Consider the following 19,823-nt stretch of genomic DNA (forward strand, 5'->3'; position numbering starts at 1 on the left):
GAACTAAGGTACTAGTGTGCACAGCAAGTGTTTTTACCTATGGGACCATCTGCACATCCAGTAGTTTGTACACAACTATATAAAAGTGAAGGTTTGTATTCCATTAAATTATTCCTCAAATGTAAAGAATGATACAATCTTGGAAAATGTGACTAAAAAGAGGTAAATTGTAATAATTCATCAAATGTGGAGCACATTTTATGGAAGTATATTGCAAAATTGGTAATCTAAATGTCTTTTATTTGTATATACAGATGCAGTTTTCTGGTCTTTATAACATTACTTCTTTGTGATGTGCATATCTACAAGCCCCCCTCTCCTTTGGACCATTTGTAATGTGACTCTGCCACAAATTTCCATTTATATAACTTCCCTATGGTCATGGTTTATACGCTTATATTACACTGAAAAATTAATTACTTCTTTATGCTGTTTCTTTCATGGGATTCTATAATAACAACTGCAAAAATTATTTAGATAGGGCACAATTAAAATGTAGTGCTACTCACTGAACCTGAAACTCTGGATGTTTGTAGTATCACAGCCTGAAAGGAGTGACTATTCCAGGGAAAACTGTATACAAACAACACAAGGACACGCAAGGCACAAGCACCCCAGGCACTATGACCACTGTGCACCTGTAAGAGGTAAAGCACATAAACCAGCCCTTTCCCCATCTTTAATGGGATCTGTTCCTCATTCTTATCTCAACACAGGGGTAATGTGACCACTTCTGGGGACTTTGCCACTTGAACAAGATGAGAAATTCTGTTACCTGGTTTGACTTCAACCTTCAATCATGAGTCATTGGACATTTACCCAGAAAAGAAACCACATTCATATGGTCACTTGATATTTGACAAAGAAGCTAAAAATATCCAGTGGAAAAAAGACAGTTTTAACAAATGGTGCTGGATCAACTGGAGGTCTGCATGCAAAAAAATGCAAATTGACCCATTCTTTTCTCCTTGAACAAAGCTCAAGTCCTAGCAGATCAAGGATCTACATATAAAACCAGACACACTGAAGCTTATAGAGGAGAAAGTGGGGATGAATCTTGAACACATGGGAACAGGACAAAAGTTCCTGAACAGAGCACCAATGGCTTATGCTCTAAGAACAAGGATTGACAAATGAGACCTCATAAAACTGAAAAGCTTCTGTAAGGCAAAGAAAACAGTCAATAGGACAAAACAGATCTTTACTAACCCTACATCAGATAGAGGGCTAATATTCAATATATGCAAAGAACTCAAGAAGGTAGTCTCCAGAGAATCAGATAGACCTATTAAAAAATGGGGTACAGAACTAAACAGGAAATTCTCAACTGAGGAAACTCAAATGCCTCTAAAGCTCCTAAGGAAATGTTCAGCATCCTTAGTTATCAGGGAAATGCAAATCAAAACAACACTGAGATTTCACCTCACACCAGTCAGAATGGCTAAAATGAAAAACTCAGGGGACAGTAGATGTTGGAGAGGATGTGGAGGAAAAGGTAGACTTCTTCATTGTTGGGAGGATTGCAAGCTGGTAAAACCACTCTGGAAATCAGATTGGGGATTCCTCAGAAAATTAAACATAGTAGTACATGAGGACCCAGCTATACGACTTCTGGGCATATACCCAGAAGATGCTCCTACATATAATAAGGACACATGGCCGACTATGTTCTTAGCTGCCTTATTTATAATAGCCAGAAGCTGAAAAGAACCCAGATTTCCTTCAACAGAGGAATGGATACAGAAACTGTGGTATATATACACAATGGAGTACAATCAGCTATTAAAAACAATGAATTCATGAAATTCTTAGGCAAATGTATGGAACTAGAAAGTGTCATCCTGATCGAAGTAACTTAATCTCAATAGAACACACTAATAGTGTGTTTTGGACCAACATCCACTTATTAGTAAGTACATACTATGTACTCAGGGAAGCTCAAAATAAACAAGTTACAAGGCACCCAGCACAGGAAGCGCAAGAAGAAGGAGGACTTAAGTGAGGATGCTTTAGTTCCTCTGAGAAAGGGAACAAAATACTCACAGGAACAATAAGGGAGAAAATGTGTGGAGCAGAGACTGAAGTAAAGGACACCCGGAGACTGTACTACCTGGGGATATATCCTGTAAACAGTCACCAAAACCCAACAATACTATGGAGAACAAGAAGTGTAAACCAAAAGGAGCATGCCATGGTTGTCTCCAGAGGGGTCCTGCCAGAGCTTTACAAATAGAAAGGCAAATGCTAGCAGCCAACTATTGGACAGGGTGTGGGGTCTCCAATGGAGGAGCTGGTGGGTGGTCTGGAGGAGCTGAAGGGGTTTACAGCACCATGGGAAGAACAATGATCTCAGCCACCCAGATGCCCCAGGACTCCCAGGGACTAAACTGTCAAACAAGGGGTACGCATGGATCCAGCCAAAAATGGGGCAGAGGAAGGCCTTGTTGAGCATCAGTGGGAAGAGTGGTCCTTGGTCAGGCATAGGCTCAATAGAGGTCCCAACAAAGGGAAATCGAGTGAGAGAGGTTAGAGTGGGTCAGGTGGAGGTGCACATACGTGGAGGCAGGGGGTGGGAGGAGTGATTGGGGGTCTTTCGGGAGCAGGGGAAATCTGGAAAGGTTTTACCATTGGCAACGTAAATAAAGACAATATTCAATAATAAAAAAAGAAAGATCTGCTATAATCAATTTACATCATCCATGTATGAGAGAAGGTATTAGATGGCAGTTTTCCCAATTCCTGTCTATACCAGGGGAAACTCTACCAACTCATGTAAGATTAGTGAAAGTTTTACACTGGTTCATACTATTGAATGAAAGACCAAACATTGAATCCATTTTAAAGCTCTGCAGTTGTATTTCAATTACAGACATAGATATACTGGCATTGAGCTGGACAGTGGTGGCATAAACATTTAATCCCAGCACTTGAGAGGCACAAGCAGGTGGATTTCTGAATTCAAGACCAGGCTGGTCTACAGAGAGAGTTCCAGAACAGCCAGGGCTACACAGAAAAACCCTGTATCAAAAAACAAAGAGAGAGAGAGAGAGAGAGAGAGAGAGAGAGAGAGAGAGAGAGAGAGAGAGAGAGAGAGATCAACACTGTCTACATAGGAAAAAATAGCCTGAAAGGTATCTATAAATTGAGATATGAAACAACATAATTATCAGCCACTATACAGAATTAGACAAGAGTTCCCACAATACCTTTCTCTTTCTTCACAGTTGTTTCAGGTGAAGCACCACTAAAGGCTTGCATTCCTACTCCATACTGGGGCCCCATGGCTTGCTTCTGCTCAATTCTCTTTAATAAATCCGAAACTGGGATTGAAGTGAAAAGAGAAAGTCGTGTCAACTTCTTGGCAGAAAAAGAGAGGAAACTAACAACTCTGAATATTTGTGCATTTGATCTGACTGCTTGTTCTAGGTACAGTCATCAGTGAGACTGGTGCTTCAGGAGGATCAATGCATGTATTGTACAATCAGTTAGGCACTGAATGCACATCACAGGAATCACAGATAAAGCCTAAATATAGATGGATATGAAAACACAGAAGGAAAAGCCACATGTCTGAGCATGCCATGTGGGTGGATGCTCAATGGACACCACTCTATCCCTTCCTAGAGCCATATGGACACAGGGACACACATGCAATGCCTTCACCCTCCAACTCTCCACTATGACTTGAAGCCTTTCTTCTTAGTTGGTTGAGAAGGACTTCCCATAAGACTCACTAGGCTAGAACAAAGCAGCGGCATTGCTGGAGTGCCCTGCAATGTCTGTGACATGCCAGAAGACCTCAGCTACATAGGAGTAATCGTACCCCGAGCCAGGAATATATTTATTCCACAACACTGTAGAACACTTGTTTACTCTTCTTTCTCTGCCCAGCTTCATAGATTACATCTCATGGACAATGTATGGTATTGCCTTAATGAGATGCAGGGAGGTAAGAAGCTGTGAAAACCTCTCACTTTTCACCTAAGGTTACAAAGACAGCTGCATTCATGCCTCAGTGAACATCTTCCCAGACAGAAACAACTGAAGATACACATACTCTACCTTTCAACCCAAAGGAAGCTGTGTGATTCCTGGATTAGTAAGTAGGGCCTTCCTCAACCATCCTCACACTGTCATCTGCCTCTCAGTGACTGAGTCTTATCACTGGGGAACAAACTTGGGAGGTACCAATCATTGCAGATGTCCCAGTGATGACTCAGACTCCAAGTCAGTCCAACCCAGTTCTCAAATGAAGGTGTGAAAAAAGAGAGGTCTGGCCACAGTTAGATAAACAAACCCTCAACTGGAAGGGATTGGAAAGGCAGCTTGGTATCATTGTAGGTGACAAATGCTCCCTGACTGTGTGGATAGCCTGAACTAAGTCCATTTAAGAGATTGGCAGAGTCTCCACCTGTTTGTGTGCATACAAGATTCTGTTTACTCATTCCTCATAAAAGTTCTGTTTCCACAAAGTCCTCCATACACACAGCCAGCAGAGACAAGTGACAGAGCCTCACTTCCTCTCTTCTTCCTTTCTGTTTTTCAGAGACGTTTTCCCTATACCAGGGTGGTCTGAATGTCACTATGTAGACATAGATGACTTTGAACTTAAAAATTTCCTGTTTGCACCTCTGAAGGTCTGGTTTATAAAATTGCCACATCACAGTACATTTTATGCATAATAGATGATCAAACTCATGTTTTAGAAATGGTACACCAAAAACTGAACAATGGCTTCCAACTGAGCCACAGGCACCCTCCAAAACTAGCTTTTCTTTAACAAAGCTCTCTGGAGCACAGGTCATGTAACATATAACATAAAAACTAGGTAATATGTAACCAAGCTCAGCATGTTCACAATAATGATGCCTTCTTCCTCCTAACTGCTGCCTACAGAGAACCACTGAATGCTCACATTCTCAGCAGTATGGGGTCTGACCACCTTGAAAGAAGTCCTCCTGGATCTCAGAGTCTAGCTCACACTGCAGAGCCTGATGCCAGGGGCTAAAGAGATCAGTCAGCGGTTAATATTCCCTGATGCTTCTGTATAGGACATAGGTCTCTTTCTCTTTCTAGCATGCAAAAATCAGCTAGAGATACAACTGTCTGTAATTTCAGTTTTAAGGAACCCAACAGGCAATTTGAGGCTACACAGGAACCGTAGATGCAAGTGCTACACATATGTTCACAAAGGTAAACACTCATATACCTAAAGTAAGCAATTTGTCTTTTAAATCCATTTCTAAAAATCCAAGTCAGCACAGATGCCTACCAGGCCAAGCCTGGAGCTCCTGAGGACACTGTCTACATGGTGAGTGGCAATTTGTGCTCACACGAATGTTGTCTACATGCAAATCTTTTCGTTATTTTTTATGTGTAGTACTTTTATTGTTGTTCTATTAAATATCTTGAATTCACAGGAGAGTGGGTGGGGTTTTTTTTGATTTTTTTGTTTTGTTTTGTTTCTGTTTTTTGTCTTTTTTTTTTTTTTTTTTTGAGACAGGGTTTCTCTGTATAGCCCTGGCTGTCCTGGAATTCACTCTGTAGACCAGGATGACCTCGAACTCAAATATTCACCTGCCTCTGTCTCCCAGGGGCTGGGATTAGGGATGTGGGCCACCACTACCCAGGCAGCACAGTGTTTTTAATTTTTAATTTTTCATGCTTTCATTGAAAATAGATTCTTTTCTAGTAACATATCCTAATTATACTTTCTTTTCTCTCCTCCCCCCAGTTCCTCACTGTCACAGTCCCTTCTGGATCCGCTCCCTTTTCTGACTCTCATAACAAAAAATTAATAACATGCTTCTAAGAGATAACAACAAAATGTGACAAAATAAACCAAATAATATCATTTAAACCAAATATAAGTTATGTTGATAATATAATATCAAAATAAGCCAAAAATATCATACTCACTTATTTCTTTTAAAACTATCATTTTCTTTTTTTGATATAACAGTTACATCCTATATCCCATGTCTGTTTCTCACTACAAACCATCAAACCATATGCCAATGTACCTCTCCTTGTCTTCTTCCAAATAATGACTACTGTTTGCATTACTGATACTACATCCGTTTATGAGTATGTGTGTTTCTGTTCCTAATTACATAAATGGAGCATCCTGAGTCTGCCAAAGGTTATTCTTGTGTATTGTATGTATGTTTTCATAGCTGAGGATTTGGTATTGCATAAACAATGGTGTGCTCTTTCCTAAGGAGAAAGAGTTTCCCATTTTTTTCATTCTTACTGAATTGACCCATGTATGTTAAAAGCCTGTGTGAAAATCACACAACCCTTCTCCTTATGTGGTGCCGGGCTCCCATTCTCAGAATCTGTGATCTGACTAGAGGCATGTGGGCTTTTCTACCTCTCATGCTTGTGAATGTCTGCTGCCAAAGAGGAGCAAAGCCCTGAGCTTTTGCCCACTGTGGTAGTTATGGCTGTTTCTGGGGTCTCTGTGATTCTGATCTACCAAAGGCAGATGCTGGAGAGATAGAATATAGGCATCACTAAGTCCTTGCTCCACAGAGTGTCTTGATCTGCATGGATAATCTCATCACTCGTCTCTATGCCCTGGTTCATTCTTCACTAGAGCACCACCATACAGAAATGAACGCACAACATGTGATGAAGTATAAACTCATACTTTGTAGGTAACATATGTATCCTATTATGGTAATTCAAGAGGTTCTCACTGGAGATTAGAGTGTATAATCTGATGCCTATCATGGATAAAAATGGGTTTAGATGCAACCAAGTATGCACCATTCCAAACTAAGTCCAGGGATCATACCTGGATCCTATGAGTCTAAACAAATGGCCTCACCCTATTTTTTTAAGTTAGGAAACTACTGTTTTTAAAAACAAATTCCAAATTCTTCCCAAGAGGTAGCTTAGATTATAGTGTTGCATTCAAATATAAGTATACTCAATATTTACACAATTTGTTTCTAAAATGTGTCTTAACAGACTTGGAAATACATACTGCGCTGGTGTTCTCTAGCTTCCTCCTGAAATTTAAAGGAGAGAAAAGAGTATGCAGTGTAGGTCACACTAGTTTCTGTTTGCATGGGTCTTTGAAAAACCTATCAACTTGTCTTAAATGCCAATCAACATAGGTAAGTATTTTCAAGTGAAAGATTATGTGTTAGCACATTCTGTGGTGGTGTCACAGAAAACTGGAATTTCTTAGTCATGTCACTTTCCACTTTTCCTATGTCAAAATCACATTAACTAGAACTCTCTGTCTGTCCTCTGCCCAGTGTTCTCTAAGTCACACTGCAACATGCTTCATCATCGTTAGAACTCAACTGTGGAATGAAATCCTTCTGCAATATGGTCTCACTTATTTATACTACTGCTCATGTGTTAAGTCTTACCACTCAGCATCCCCACATGGACTTACGACACTTCCTCCACAATGACTTTTGTGGAACATACTGCATCTAAGTCAAAAGACCCTGACACACTTGTCAACTTCTAAGGGGAATTTATAAAGTTTTCCCAAAGAGGAACCTATTTCTCCAGAATAAAAGGTCCCATCACACAGGCTGTGATACTTGATACTGGGTGCTTTGGTGCTCTTGTACTTGGTGCTTGGAATTGTACTACTTGGTCAAGACCCAGCTAGTACAATTCCACTTTTTCCCTGCTTAGGCTAAGTCTCTTTAAGACCTAAGATAACTCTGCTCAACATTGTTGCTAAAATGGGATTTTGACTGAAAAATAAAATCGCCAAAGTAACATTTCTACTATGATAAAGAAAGGTCTTCTTACCGATTCCAAAGTCTTTGAGGTACTTTTATTGACATTTGGTGCAAGTGTCGTGTCAGAAATCTCCGGTATGTCTAGGAAACAGAAAGTGACAGATCACAGTGCTGCTTAAAACTTATGCAGTATCCTTGTTTGGTGTGGGTAAAAATGTGTTGACTTAAAAATGTGTGTGACTAGACCTAATGAGCCAGTTGCTTAGGTTGCTGCTAGCCTGTCTTTTCTTGAAGACAAATTAAAGAAAGACCTGGAGAGATATGAGTAACAGAAATGCTACATTTCAAGACAGGGGGAACCCAAAGTAGCATACGAATCCATCTTTGATTGTGTATTATTAAATGAAGTTTTCACATGTATTTTGTTTAGTATGCTACTTTTGTGTTTCAGAGAACAACTTATAGGATCTGTTTCTGTGCTTTTCTCATATATGTTCTGGAGACTTCAATTTCAGGCCATTGGGCTTGGTGGAGTCAGCCATTTCCTTGGGAAAAACAACTCCCCTTCCTAAGTGTGACCTAGGACACTCACATTACCCTGGGCAACTCTGCCCATCCATTCAGACCATGTCGATCCAGAGACAGGAGGAGTCTACAGTCTTGGGCTGTCTTGTTTGCTCTCATTTAGGACCCTTAGCCCATCTCACTTCTCAGCTCAGACACAAGTAATAGCCAGATCCGTTTGCTTTCTGGAATAGTCTGAAATGAGACTGTTGACTCACGTCTCTGAATCCACAAATTCCTCAAGACCCAGGTAGAAGTTGGATCTGATATTTATTTTGGTAAATCTGACTCCATTTGCCCTGCTGCCTACCCCCAGACTCAGGCCAGGGATTATATGCATTCAGTCATATATGCATTCTGACTTATTGAAGCTAACCCAGAACCTTCACCTAAGTGTATAGAAATAGAAAAACTAAAATTATCCCTATTATAAGGTGATGTTTTGTTTAAGTATAGATATCCAAAACCCCAAGAGTAATAAGCAACACTTTCAGCAAAGTTCTAGAATACAAATTCAACCAGAGATCAGGTGTCTCCTCACTAGATAGATCAGAGGCTCTGATATCTTGATTACTGCCAAATGTCAGTTCTGGTGGAGAAGCATAGGTTGGAAATGAGATCTAAATTAACACTAGGCCTTTACTTAGCAGGACATTGCAGGTATAGTATTTCTCTCAGAGTACTATACCAGTTCTATTGCCATTTTGTTAATCCAACAATTCTACTATGTTGGTACCACAAGAAGCAAGAGTTAGCAGTGAACAGAAGATCATGTATGAGCTGCTTTAAGTCCTGAAAATGACAGGAAGGGGCTCTGTTCCTCTAGTATCATTGATTAAGCCTACACTGCTAGATTATTACCTATGGTATCCTGTGAACCCAGGAAAAAACATGGTACCTCTTCAAACAGATGGCCTCTGTCCAGGTTAGTACACAAACTGAAGACAATACTTGATGGGTATTGTCATGGTTAATCTCAGATGTCAAATAGATGATATTCAGATACTGGACAGGCAAGTATTAGAATATAGCATTAGGTTTAGCTGAAGTGGCAAACCAAACAAATTCTGCACGACGTTATTGCTTAGGAGAGGATTATGACTATATAAAAAGAAGGAAGAGGGCTGAAAACAAGCATTCATTCTTCTGATTTTTGTTTGTTTGTTTGTTTTGGACTGGGTAATAGTTTAACTCTGTTACAAATACCTGCCTCTGGGTATAGCTTTACCCTGTTTATGGTCTATACCCTTAAATTTCATTGAAAACCAAGCCATTTCTTCTTTAGGTTGTTTTCGTTATAATATTTTTGCCACAACTGGGAAAATAGGTTAGGCAGATAGTAAAAGTAGCTACTGCGAGCAAAAGCTTGTACATTAGACAGTAGCACTGGCTGAAAAGAGCAAGTGTCTTAGGAAAGAGCATCTTCAAATAACAAATCACACTTACAGACTTCCAACGCTACCATTTTCCTTACCTTTACTGATATCTTTACCACATTCTTACTTTCTCTAATACCAATGTGTAACACGACCATTCTTAGGAACCTAGCTACTAAGATCAGAGCAGAACTTCTGGTACTTCACTTGAATTTTACTCTCAATCAATCATGAGACATTCAAGAATTGCTATGCCAAGTAACTGTGAGAGAAAGTGTGAGAGAGTGTTTCAACCATTCCTGTCTATACCACGGGGAGCCTCAGGGACTCACAGAAGATAAGCCTCAGCTTTCTACCAGTTCATGCCATTGAACTAGCATGCAAGGTGATGTAAATTCATTTAAAAATCTGGGGTATACATCTATGGGACACAATGAAAGCAGTGCTAAGAGGAAAACTCATAGCCCTGAGTGCCTCCAAAAAGGAAATGGAGAGAGCATACACTAACAGCTTAATGACACACCTGAAATCCCTGGAACAAAAAGAAGCTATTTCACCCAGGAGGAGTAGAAGGCAGGAAATCATTAAACTCAGGGCTGAAATCAATCAAGTAGAAACAAAGAGAACCATACAAAGAATCAACAAAACCATGAGCTGGTTCTTTGAGAAAATCAACAAGATAGATAAACCCTTAGCCAGACTAACCAAAGGACACAGAGACAGTATCCAGATTAACAAACTTAGAAATGAAAAGGGAGATATAACAACAGAAACTGAGGAAATTCAAAAAATCATTAGATCCTACTACAAAAGCCTATACTCAACACAACTGGAGAATCTGGAGGAAATGGACAGTTTCCTTGACAGATATCCGACACCAAAACTAAATCAGGATCAAATAGATCAACTAAAGAGACCCATAACACCTGAAGAAATAAAAAGGGTCATAGAAAGTCTCCCAACCAAAAAAAGCACGGGACCAGATGGCTTCAGTGCAGAGTTTTATCAGACCTTCATAGAAGACCTAACACCAATACTCTTCAAACTATTCCACAAAATAGAAACAGAAGGAACTCTACCCAACTCATTCTATGAAGCCACAATTACGGTGATACCAAAACCACACAAAGATCCAACAAAGAAAGAGAACTTCAGGCCAATTTCTCTTATGAATATTGATTCAAAAATACTTAATAAAATTCTTGCCAACCGAATCCAAGAACACATCAAAACGATCATCCACCATGATGAAGTAGGCTTCATCCCAGGGATGCAGGGATGGTTCAATATAAGGAAATCCATTAATGCTATCCACTACATAAACAAACTCAAAGAAAAAAACCATATGATCATTAGATGCAGAAAAAGCATTTGAGAAAATCCAGCATCCTTTCGTGCTAAAAGTATTGGAAAGAACAGGAATTCAAGGCCCATACCTAAACATCCTTAAAGCAATATACAGCAAACCGGTAGCCAACATCAAACTAAATGGAGTTTGAATCAATCCCACTAAAATCAGGGACTAGACAAGGCTGTCCTCTCTCTCCATATCTTTTCAATATAGTACTTGAAGTTCTAGCTAGAGCAATTAGACAATGTAAGGAGGTCAAGGGGATACAAATTGGAAAGGAAGAAGTCAAATTATCACTATTTTCATATGACATGATAGTCTACTTCAGTGACCCGAAAACCTCCACCAGAGAACTCCTACAGCTGATAAACAACTTCAGCAAAGTGGCTGGTTATAAAATCAACTCAAGCAAATCAGTTGCCTTCCTATACTCAAAGGATAAGCAGGCTGAGAAAGAAGTTAGGGAAATGACACCCTTCAAAATAGCCACAAACAATATAAAGTATCTTGGTGTGACTCTAACCAAACAAGTGAAAGATCTATATGACAAGAACTTCAGGTCTCTGAAGAAGGAAATCGAGGAAGACCTCAGAAAATGGAAAAATCTGCCATGCTCGTGGATCAGCAGGATTAATATAGTTAAAATGGCCATCATGCCAAAAGCGATCTACAGATTCAATGCAATCCCCATCAAAGTCCCAACTCAGTTCTTCACAGAGTTAGAAAAAGCAATTCTCAAATTCATCTGGAATAACAAAAAACCCAGGATAGCTAAAACTATTCTCAACAACAAAAGAAATTGTGGGGGAATCAGTATCCCTGACTTCAAGCAATACTACAGAGCAATAGTGTTAAAAACTGCATGGTATTGGCACAGTGACAGACAAGTGGACCAATGGAATAGAATTGAGATACAGAAATGAATCCACACACCTATGGTCACTTGATCTTCGACAAAGGAGCCAAAAACATCCAGTGGAAAAAAGATAGCCTTTTCAACAAATGGTGCTGGATCAATTGGAGGTCAGCATGCAGAAGAATGTGAATTGATCCATTCTTATCTCCAAGTACTAAACTTCACTCCAAGTAGATCAAGGACCTCCATGTAAAGCCAGACCCACTGAAACTAATAGAAAAGAAACTGGGGAAGACCCTTGAGGACATTGGCACAGGGGGAAAGTTCCTGAACAGATCACCAATAGCTTATGCTCTAAGATCAAGAATTGACAAATGGGACCTCATAAAATTACAAAGTTTCTGTAAGGCAAAGGACACTGTTAAAAGGACAAAATGACAACCATCAAATTGGGAAAGGATATTCACCAACCCCACATCTGATAGAGGGCTAATATCCAGTATATACAAGGAACTCAAGAAGTTAGACCCCAGGGAACCAAATAACCCTATTAAAAATGGGGTACAGATCTAAACAAAGAATTTTCACCTGAAGAAATTCGGATGGCCGAGAGGCACCTTAAGAAGTGCTCGACATCATTAGTCATTAGGGAAATGCAGATCAAAACAACCCTGAGATTTCACCTTATACCAGTCAGAATGGCTAAGGTCAAAAACTCAGGAGACAGAAGGTGTTGGAGATGGTGTGGAGAAAGAGGAACACTCCTCCACTGCTGGTGGGGCTGTAAGATGGTACAACCACTTTGGAAATCAGTCTGGAAGTTCCTCAGAAAACTGGACATGAGACTTTCAGAGGACCCTGCTATACCTCTCCTGGGCATATACACAAAGGATTCCCTGGCATGCAATAAAGACACATGCTCCATTATGTTCATAGCAGCCTTATTTATAATAGCCAGAAGCTGGAAAGAACCCACATGCCCCTCAAAGGAGGAATGGATACAGAAAATGTGGTATATTTACACAATGGAATACTACTCAGCAATTAGAAACAATGAATTCACAAAATTTTTAGGCAAATGGTTTGATCTGGAAAATATCATCCTAAGTGAGATAACCCAATCACAAAAGAATACACATGGAATGCAATCTCTGATAAGTGGATATTAATTAGCCCAGAAGCCCTGAATACCCAAGGCACAAATTGCATAACAAATGATACCCATGAAGAAGTATGAAGAGGGTCCTGATCCTGGAAAGGATTGATCTAGCATTGGAAGGGATTATAAGGACAGAGAAAAAGGAGGGAGGTGATTGGAGAAGGGATGGAGAGAAAAAGGTTTATGGGACATATGGGGAGGGGGAATCTGGGAAAGGGGAAATCATTTGGAATGTAAACAAAGAATATAGAAAATAAAAATATTACAAAAAAAACAAAAAAATCTGGGGTATATTTACACTTATGATTTTATATACATTTATATATACACACATATATATGATATATAGAGAACATTATTCATGTATGTATATATTCATGTGTAAACACAGCATTAACTTATCTGTAAATTTACATATGAAACCAGATAATTTGTAGCTATAATACAAATTTGGACATAATTATAAAATTCCCATAGTACCTTTTGTTTTCATTTCAGTTGTTTTTGCAGAAGGAGCCCCAGAGACTGAAGGTCTCTCTGTTTCCTGAGAGGTTACAGGTGCATTTTGACAAATTCCCCTTAAGAAGGAAAAAACTGAGAATACAGTTACAACAAGAGGTCATGTCAGCTTATGGTAGAAAACTCAGGACAACTAACAACTCTGAGTATTTGTGCATTTGATCTGACTGCTTGTTCCAGGTCCAGTCATCAGTGAGACTGGGGCTTCAGGAGGATCAATGTATGAAGTTTACAATCAGTTAGGCACTGAATGCACATCACAGGAATCACAGATAAAGCCTAAATATAGATGGATACGAAAACACAGAAGGATGAGCCACATGACTGAGCAGGCCGTGTGAGTAGCCCAATGCACACCACTCTAAACCTTCTTAGAGCCATATACACACAGGGAAACCCATGGAAAGCCTTCACCCACCATCTCTCCACTATGACATGAAGACTTTCTTCTAGGTTGGTTGAGAAGGACTTCCCATAAAACTAACTAGGCTAGAACAGATCTCTTTAGTATATACTATAGGAAAAAAAACAAAGGCATTGCTGGAGTGCCCTGCAATGTCTGTGACATGCCAGAAGACCTCAGCTACATAGGAGCAATCATACCGGAAGCCAAGAATAAATTTACTCCAGGACACTGTAGAACACTTGTTTTCTCTTCATTCTCTGCCCAGCCTTTATAGATTACATCTCATGGAAACAAGAGGTTATTTTTATCTGGCCATACCTAGATAAACAATCCCTCTACTGGAAGAGACTGGAAAGGCAGTTTGGTTTCATGTTAGGTGACACATGACTCTTCATGCAGTGTCCAGGTCCCATTCTTAGGATCTGTGGTCTGACTAGAAGCATGTGGGCTTTTCTACCTCTCATGCTTGTGGATGGCTGCAGGCAGTGAAGAGCTTTTTCCCACTTAGTAGTCATGGCAGTGTCTGGGCTCTCTGTGATTCTGACCTACCAAAGGCAGATGCTGGAGAGATGGAATATAGGCATCACTAAGTCCTTGCTTCAGCAATTATCTGTTGATCTGCATGGATAATATCATCACTCACCTCTGCTCTGGTTTATTCTTCACTAGAGTGCCACCATAAAGAAATGAATGCACCACATGTGATGAAGTTTCAACTCGTATTTTGTAGGTAAACTGTGTACTCTAATTTGTTACTGCATTACTTTATCATTGAACTGGGTAATCAGGTGCCTATCTTGAGGGAAACACAGTTAGACACTGCCTGGTACAAATCATCCTAAACAACACAGTGAAATCTTACTTGAATCCAGTTTTTCTTTTAACTTAACATAACAAGTAAAAAAAAAAACCAAACAACTGCATACAAGTTTTTCCCAGTAGGTGAGCTAGAGCACCGTTCTATACTAGACAAAAGGATATCCAGTGTTTATACTATTCCTTTCTAAAATGTATCTTAAGAGATTCTATAATACATACTGCGTCTACGTTTTTTAGTCGCCACCTGAAATTTAAAGGAAACAGTATGAGGCAAAGGCCATGCTGCATTCTGTTTTCATGGGTCTTTGGAATTCATGTCATTGGTATGGTGCCAATGAAAATGGGCAAGAGTCCTGTATATTAATATGCTAAATGAGGGCGTCACTGAACAACTGGGGCCCTATAGTTTATGCCACTTCCCACTTTTGCTGGTTTGAAGGCCAGATTAAACAACAGTTTAGTCTCTTCTGAGTATTTTCTAAGCCACACTGCAACTTGTCTAGGTTTCTTTATAATCTGATTGTGAGGTTAATCCTTTGTATACCAGGGACTCAATTATTTACACCAATACTCGTGTCTTACCACTCAACATCCACTCACTGCAACCTTCCGTCTCAGTGGAATTCACGGTGTATATATTCCACAGGCTTCATTAAAATGATGAGAACTAGAAGTGGTTGTCAACTTCTGAGTTAAAATTGTACATTTATCTAAAGAGGAACTTTTTTCTTCAGTACAAATGGCTCCCTCACATAAACTGTGCTAAAAGACACTGCAAACTTCTATGTTTACTTGTATTAGGAATAAGCTTTTACAATTCCATTTTCTGTTCATCCTAAGCAAACCCTTTAATACCCATGATGCACCTGTCTTTAGTTAATCAAGTGACATATCTACAACAACATAAGGAAACAATGTAATGTTTTTATAATAGAAAAAGGAAAAGCCGCTTTACCTTCTCAATCCCCACTGGTGTCTCTCCCTGTCCTCCTGCTGAAGGTGCAGCATCAGGATTTTTAGGTACCACTGCAAGGAGAGGAAGTAACTGTCGATACACAGTTGTGTTTTTAATTACCCTTAGAATCTTTGCTTGAAGGGTACAGATGTCTATGAAGTTGGTATCTGTGACTATCTAATTATTAAGCAGAGTTTGCTTGCTGCTCATTCCAGAAATGTGGATCACATGGTTGGAAAACAAAGTGTTGCAAAGAGAAGAATGGAGGATAAAGGAGGAGAGAACATATGGATGTCTTGACAACAAAATCTGATTCGATATGGCAGAAGGTTCTTATTGTGTAATGATTATATAAATCTTTTAAAATGAGCATTGCATTTACTCTGGTTGGAGGAACCATGGTTGTGGCTCTGAGAATGTGGAGCTTAGAGGAGATCTTCAGGGTCTGGTTTTCTCCTTGCACCATGTGAGTGCTGAAGTTTAACTGCAGGTAGGTCATCAGGCTTTGCTGAAGATGCCATTACACACTAATCCAACTCATATTTTTCTGATACTATAAGCTTTATGATCAAGCCTCAGAACACTGTCACTTCCGTTTTTGGACTCAGAACAATCCATACTTGTTCTTGTGCCATGTCCACAATCTACATATGCTTATTCAGCAATTATTAACTATGTAGCCTTTCTTCTATGCTGGTATGGTCATATTTCATTGTAAATGTTATTAGGATGAGCATCTCTAAAAATTTTTTTTGGCCTATGTTATGTGTGCATTACTCCCTAAAATTATCATTTCATGTATTTTTATACTGTGCTAAGTATTGTCAGTATTTTATGGAGATTAAAGGCACATGGAGAACATGTATGGGTTACAGCCCTAAAGGACATATTGGATATAAGGGCTGTTTAGTTTCAGATATTTATGCACTGGTGGGTCTGGGGAAAATTCTAAAAAAAATGCTCAAGCAACAGCACATAATAGTGCAACTCTGTAAGATATGTCTAAAAAATAAAGGGAAGAAGCATGGCATCACTTTCTTAAATTCACATTATCAGAATTTATCCAAGTATCACTTGGAGGAACAAATCATGAATTCCATGATCTTAAATTCAATATTGAGTTAGCAGAAGCAGCTGGGAGACAATAAATCTGAGGATAGCTGGCAACAATGATATAATCAAGTATCAAGTACCAACATATGGAATTACCACACATAAAAGAGCAAAATGAACTTCATGTCTCAAATTCAGAGGTAGCACTGGACAGGATTCAGAATAAGAAAATATGTCCTTTTCTTTGGTGGAGGGGCATTTTGAGACAGGGTTTCTCTGAATACCCTTGGCACTCTGTGTTGCAACTCACGCTATAGACCCAGCTTGCCTAGAACTCAGGTATCCAGCCCTGCCTCCTGACTGCTGGGTTTCAAGGTGTGCGCCATCACTGAGCAGCTTGGAAACATTCTTTTCAGTAGGCATCGTAAACTCACTGCATCGAACATGTGCATACAAGAATACAGTGTATCTGTGTGTGTGTGTGTGTGTGTGTGTGTGTGTCCAGCTTCACAAGGACTCATGAATACAGTGTGAGTGCTGCTTCGAAAGGACACGTGAATACAAGAACACAGTATCTATTTCCTGTACCTGCATCCCCACCTTCTTCTCTTATTCCACCTCTCATTTTTCCTCCTTATTGACCAAGAAAATCTTTAATTTCTTAATATCTTATACACATGTGATTTTATTTTTTACATAAAAACCTAGACGCTCAAATGAAAAAGGAAAGCACCCTGTCCTTGTCTTCATCAATGTAATGTAAGACATTTAATGTGACAATTATATTTACTCACATCTATTTTCTGCCAATGACATAATCCCATGTTCCTCCATGGCTTACACATGGTGTCTTAATTTAAGGTGTGCATTGCTGTGACCAAACGCTATGATCATAACCAACTTGTGGTGGCAAGAGTTTGTCTCAGGATACAACTCTCTCTTCACACTCAGTTCCTGAGGTAAGTCAGGATAGGAAGTACACAGAGCAAGAACCTGGACTCAGGAGCAGATTCAAAGGCCATGCGGGAGTGCTGTTCATTGGCTTGCACACCAGAGCTAACTCAGCCTGCTTCTTCTAGGACCCAGTATAATATATAACATAAATTTATCATGTGTGTGTGACTGAGGTGCCTGTCAAGTGGAATGTGAAGACATGAAGGTTAAAAGAGGGCATGGAATGGCATGACCTATCATTCTCCTTTTTTAAAACAGGTTCTCTCACAGAATCTGGAGCTAGGCATCCAGCAAGCACTGGAAATGCCTCTGCCCATCCCCCCAGCAACGTAGGATTACATGTATGAATAGCTTTGTCCAGTTATTTTGTGTGTGAGGAGATTCCAACTCAGTTCTTCTGCTTTAAAAGCAAGTGCTCTTTCTCAAAAACCAGTTAACTGCACTGAAGATAATCTTACGATAATCTTATGTGCAAGGATGTGCTGATTTTGTGTGCAAATCTTTCAAATGGAATCACTATAAATGGCTTGTTAGTATGTGAATGATAGTTTAATATTTTGATGATACTGTGTACAAGTTTTGTGGAAATAATTTGTAAGAGATAAATTATAACTTACATATACATATATATGTTTAGCTTCTATTACTCCCAGGCCATGCAGTATACATGTAAGCTTTGTACAGTTGACACAAATTTTAAAAGAAAAGCCAAATATAAGACATGAATCAGTTTTTTACCACACAAGGTCAATGTGAAGGACATATACTTTAATTTGATTTCATTTATAGCAGACTAGAAGGATAGATATATCTCAGTGTGATTTCTGTCCTCCCATGCAAAACAGGGGCTTTGTATATGAGATAATTCCTTAACCACATCTACTGGTGGAGATAGAGTGAATCACTGAGTCAAATCTGGGACCGGATACTGCTCTAATTTGTGTCAAAACACTGGTGATTTCAGAATGGACTAATGTGACAGCTACCTGACAGTCACTCCTTGCCCTTCTTCCTTACTATCCCTATAGTTTAGAACAACTTTTTCTGGCTTTGTTTGTCCTCTAATGTATATAGCCTTGCTCTGTTTGTGAGGCTTCTGGATGATATTGAGTTCAACTCTGTCTTTCCTGCTCACAATTGTCATACTGTAGCCAGTCACCAGGAGCCTCTTAGCTTTGTCCACCAGATGAAGGACAAACTGCTAAGATTTGAATATCTTTAGGGTATATTGTGCCTAGGAAGGGTTCTATACTCTATTCTCTTAATGGTCTTATGTGCCCAGTGAGTTTGGTGAGAAAGAGGTAATAAAGAAAGAAAAGAACTCTCTTGAAGGAATGTGGGGGCATGCTAGAGGGTTAAGCTATACTCTATAGACACTGTATTCTCTTATGCAGTATCAGGAATGAGGTAATTAGTGGGAAGAAACCTCCAAGACTCTATGGATAGTCTAGTACAGATCATTGAGCCACTTTGGCACTTGGAAAATAAGGAAATATCTGTATCTGAAGGATAAAGGCAAGGAACTATAAGGAGGAATATTGTGGTGTATGAGGTTGGAGGTGGGGACATGGGACTCTGGAGGACATACTACATACAAGCAGGAGGCCTAGAGTTTGCAGTGATTAACACAGTGCTAACCCTCCTAATACTGCCTATCACAGTGGAGCCAAAGACAGCTAAACCGTGAGAGGAGGCAGGGGACAATGACACACTTGTGATGAGCAAAGACCTTGAGCATAATGAAGAAGCCTCAGGGGAGATACTTTCAGGAAACAATTCTCTGAGATTATGAACTTATTCCCCTAAAAACGGCAAGACAGGTAAGGCTGTAACAAGTGAAATACACAAATAGTGACAGCACGGAGGACAGACACAGCCCTATGCGCAGAGAGGTACTGAGAGAACTGATGTCCAAACAACTACTATGGTTCATTAGTCTTGGGACTAGGTGTAATTCACTAGAACGCCCAAACCCATGTTCTGAATGTTGGAGGCTGAACCACGAAATTCCTGAAAGGTAGCCAAGGGTTTGCTAGAGCTAAGATCCCACTTCAATCACTAACTAGGTCAGAGGCTCCAAGATGGATGTCAGAACTCTA

At 39.6% G+C, this 19,823-nt stretch overlaps 2 protein-coding genes across 28 annotated transcripts in view; both read right to left on the minus strand.

The window, feature by feature from the left end:
• Nucleotides 1–19,823, minus strand: part of LOC127689377 (uncharacterized) — a 175,510-nt gene that overhangs the window by 15,371 nt on the left and 140,316 nt on the right. The window contains exons 1-4 of one of the 3 annotated variants that reach the window (XM_052189011.1): nt 13,499–13,583; nt 7,783–7,853; nt 6,992–7,016; nt 3,207–3,320 (exon numbers count right to left, since the gene is read on the minus strand). In XM_052189011.1, the coding sequence (XP_052044971.1) occupies nt 3,207–3,320; nt 6,992–7,016; nt 7,783–7,853; nt 13,499–13,511 (223 nt within the window). In that variant the 5' untranslated portion in view covers nt 13,512–13,583. Of the gene's footprint in view, nt 1–3,206; nt 3,321–6,991; nt 7,017–7,782; nt 7,854–13,498; nt 13,584–19,823 lie in introns of those variants that run through there. The other 2 variants (XM_052189012.1, XM_052189013.1) reach the window with 2 other exon arrangements.
• LOC127689375 (nucleolar and coiled-body phosphoprotein 1-like) overlaps nt 14,920–19,823 on the minus strand; it is a 568,994-nt gene continuing 564,090 nt past the window's right edge. For all 25 annotated transcript variants that reach the window (XM_052188977.1, XM_052188987.1, XM_052188989.1 and 22 more), the window contains 2 exons: nt 15,718–15,788; nt 14,920–15,006 (listed from right to left, as the gene is read on the minus strand). In XM_052188977.1, the coding sequence (XP_052044937.1) occupies nt 14,959–15,006; nt 15,718–15,788 (119 nt within the window). In that variant the 3' untranslated portion in view covers nt 14,920–14,958. The remainder of the gene's footprint in view (nt 15,007–15,717; nt 15,789–19,823) is intronic.

The sequence above is a fragment of the Apodemus sylvaticus genome, chromosome 7, assembly GCF_947179515.1.
Source record: "Apodemus sylvaticus chromosome 7, mApoSyl1.1, whole genome shotgun sequence".
Classification (NCBI taxonomy): Eukaryota; Metazoa; Chordata; class Mammalia; order Rodentia; family Muridae; genus Apodemus; species Apodemus sylvaticus.